Source organism: Perca flavescens, chromosome 11 (genome assembly GCF_004354835.1).
Source record: "Perca flavescens isolate YP-PL-M2 chromosome 11, PFLA_1.0, whole genome shotgun sequence".
NCBI lineage: Eukaryota > Metazoa > Chordata > Actinopteri > Perciformes > Percidae > Perca > Perca flavescens.
The window spans coordinates 3,613,425-3,617,167 of NC_041341.1; the positions used below are offsets into that span (position 1 = coordinate 3,613,425).

The 3,743-nt window shown below is 44.9% G+C and overlaps 1 protein-coding gene across 1 annotated transcript; it reads left to right on the forward strand.

Annotated features, from left to right (window-relative positions):
* Positions 1-1,444: 1,444 nt before the first annotated feature.
* Positions 1,445-2,737, forward strand: LOC114564276 (histidine-rich glycoprotein-like). The gene has a single exon (XM_028591530.1). It carries the CDS (start codon positions 1,445-1,447, stop codon positions 2,735-2,737), a length of 1,293 nt encoding a protein of 430 aa, XP_028447331.1.
* The last annotated feature ends 1,006 nt before the right edge of the window (positions 2,738-3,743 follow it).

Consider the following 3,743-nt stretch of genomic DNA (forward strand, 5'->3'; position numbering starts at 1 on the left):
TTTCCTTAAATTTAGCTATAGCACTGTCAGATAGGCATCTAGTGTAGAAGCTGCTATCTGGTTTAGTATGGTCAGGTAGCAAGAATTCAAAAGTAATTAAAAATGATCTGATAATACCAGATTCTGCGGAAATATTATTAAATCCTCAATTTCAATACCATATGCCAGCACAAGGTCGAGGGTGTGGTTAAAACAGTGCGTCGCCTTGTGCACACTCTGACTGAAACCGATTGAATCCAGTAATGAGTTGAAAGCAGTAGTAAGGCTATTGTTGTCAACGTCCACATGGATATTAAAATCACCAACAATAAGTACTTTGTCTGATTTAAGGACTACACATGATAAAAACTCTGAGAATTCAGATAAAAATTCAGAATACGGACCTGGAGCTCGGTAGACAACAACAAATATAATTGGCTGTACTGATTTCCGTGTTGGATGTTGAAGATTAAGAACAAGGCTTTCAAAAGAGTTATAATTTAGTTTGGGTTTAGGGTTAATTAACAGGCTAATCTGCCAAATTCAGCTTTGAATGTCAGGTAAATACAGTTTAAAAAACACTGTCCTGTGTTTTTGGTTTGTCGCACAACTAGGAGGGCCAAAATGTATTGTGAACCAAAATTGATATACGGGCCACACAAACACACACACACAGACAAACACACACAGACACACACACACAAACACACATACAGACACACAAACACACATACAGACACACAAACACACAGACAAACACACACACAGACAAACACACACAGACACACAGACACATACACATACAGACACACACAGACAAACACACACAGACACACAAACACACACACAGACAAACACACACAGACACACACAGAGACACACACACACACACACAAATTCCCACAATTTCATTGCATAAAATTGCATAAATATCTTGCATATTCCATTGCATTTTTTTAAGAAAACATGCCGCATAATCAAGGATTTTTGCCCTGCAACACTCACAAAAAAACTAAAAAATAAGCGAGGGATACATAAATACATAAATATAAATATAACTAAAGACAATTAATAGTAAAATGTATTAGTATTACAAAACGGGTTTCCTTCTGAACAGAAGATCTTATTGTAAAACGACATGTTTTCATGTATTTTATAGATAATTGAAGAGGAAAAGCAGCTTGAGGTCTGAAACTGTTTACACACTCACAGATTTAAACTTAGTGAAGTCCTGACAGGAGATCTGAGATCAGCTGCTGGCGCTGTCGCTTCTTCTTCATGTATTCTCTGATCCTGGAGGAGTCAACCACGCTGACCCAATTAGAGAAGCCTTCCAGGCCGGGGGGGGGGGACGGAGGGGCAGGGGCATCATGGTCCAGCAACACCCCCCCCACAGGAAAAATGAGATGCTAATTAATTAGCATTGGCATCTTCAGCCTCTCATGTCAGCTCGTGTAGAGAATCAATGTTCACATCAGAGTCCTACAGCCAGCTGCCGGCCACGGCATCAACACGCCAACAACACGCCATCAACACGCCACGCCACCAACATGCCAACAACACGCCATCAACACGCCAACAACACACCATCAACACGCCATCAACACCCAATCAACACACCATCAACACACCAACAACACGCCATCAACACACCATCAACACGCCAACAACACATCATCAACACGCCATCAACACGCCAACAACAGGCCAACAACACACCATCAACACGCCATCAACACTCCAAGAACACGCCACGCCATCAACATGCCAACCACACGCCATCAACACGCAAACCACACGCCATCAACACGCCATCAACACGGCATCAACACGCCAACAACACATCATCAACACGCCAACAACACTCCATCAACACGCCATCAACACACCATCAACACGCCATCAACACGCCATCAACACGCCAACAACACATCATCAACACGCCAACAACACTCCATCAACACGCTATCAACACACCATCAACATGCCATCAACACGCCATCAACACACCATCAACACGCCAACAACATATCATCAACACGCCATCAACACGCCATCAACACGCCATCAACCCGCCAACAACACGCCAACAACACGCCATCAACACTCCATCAACACGCCAAGAACACACCACGCCATCAACATGCCAACAACACGCCATCAACACGGCATCAACACGCCAACAACACATCATCAACACGCCATCAACACTCCATCAACACGCCATCAACACACCATCAACACGCCATCAACACGCCATCAACACACCAACAACAGACCAACAACACATCATCAACATGCCATCAACACTCCAAGAACACGCCATCAACACGCCACGCCATCAACATGCCAACCACACGCCATCAACACGGCATCAACACGCCAACAACACATCATCAACACGCCATCAACACGCCATCAACACACCATTAACACGCCATCAACACGCCATCAACACACAATCAACATTCCATCAACACGCCACGCCATCAACACGCCATCAACACGCCATCAACACTCCATCAACATGCCATCAACACGCCATCAACACGCCATCAACACTCCATCAACACGCCATCAACACATCATCAACACGCCACGCCATCAACACGCCATCAACACATCATCAACACGCCACGCCATCAACACACCATCAACACGCCCCGCCATCAACACGCCACGCCATCAACACGCCATCAACACACCATCAACACGCCATCATACCCTCAACACACATGTTGGCGTGATTAAGGCCTAATGTTGGTGTAATTTGGGCCTAATGTTGGCGTGATTAAGGCCTAATGTTGGCATGATTTGGGAACTAATGTTGGTGTGATTTAGGCCTAATGTTGGTGTAATTTGGGCCTAATGTTGGCGTGATTTGGGCCTAATGTTGGTGATTTGGGAACTAATTTGGTGTGATTTAGGCCTAATGTTGGTGTAATTTGGGGCCTAATGTTGGCGTGATTTGGGCCTAATGTTGGTGTGATTTGGGCCTAATGTTGGCGTGATTTGGGCCTAATGTTGGCGTGATTTGGGAACTAATGTTGGTGTGATTTAGGCCTAATGTTGGTGTAATTTGGGCCTAATGTTGGCGTGATTTGGGCCTAATGTTGGTGTGATTTGGGCCTAATGTTGGCGTGATTTGGGCCTAATTTGATTTGGGCCTAATGTTGGTGTGATTTGGGAACTAATGTTGGTGTGATTTGGGCCTAATGTTGGTGTAATTTGGGCCTAATGTTGGCGTGATTTGGGCCTAATGTTGGCGTGATTTGGGCCTAATGTTGGCGTGATTTGGGCCTAATGTTGGCGTGATTTGGGAACTAATGTTGGTGTGATTTAGGCCTAATGTTGGTGTAATTTGGGCCTAATGTTGGCGTGATTTGGGCCTAATGTTGGCGTGATTTGGGCCTAATGTTGGCGTGATTTGGGCCTAATGTTGGCGTGATTTGGGCCTAATGTTGGCGTGATTTGGGCCTGATGTTGGCATGATTTGGGCCTGATGTTGGCGTGAATTGGGCCTAATGTTGGCGTGATTTGGGCCTAATGTTGGCGTGATTTGGGCCTAATGTTGGTGTTATTTAGGCCTGTGAAGAGTACTCGTTGCATGGAGCCATCCACGTTAGTTTCTTTAACAATTTGGTGGACAGAAACCAACAGTTCTGAAATATAGAAAGAAATGGGTCAACTTTGACCCGAGGACAACAGGGGGGTTAAATAGAAAGCTTTTTGGTCCAGATTTAACCCTAATCTTCCCGTAGACC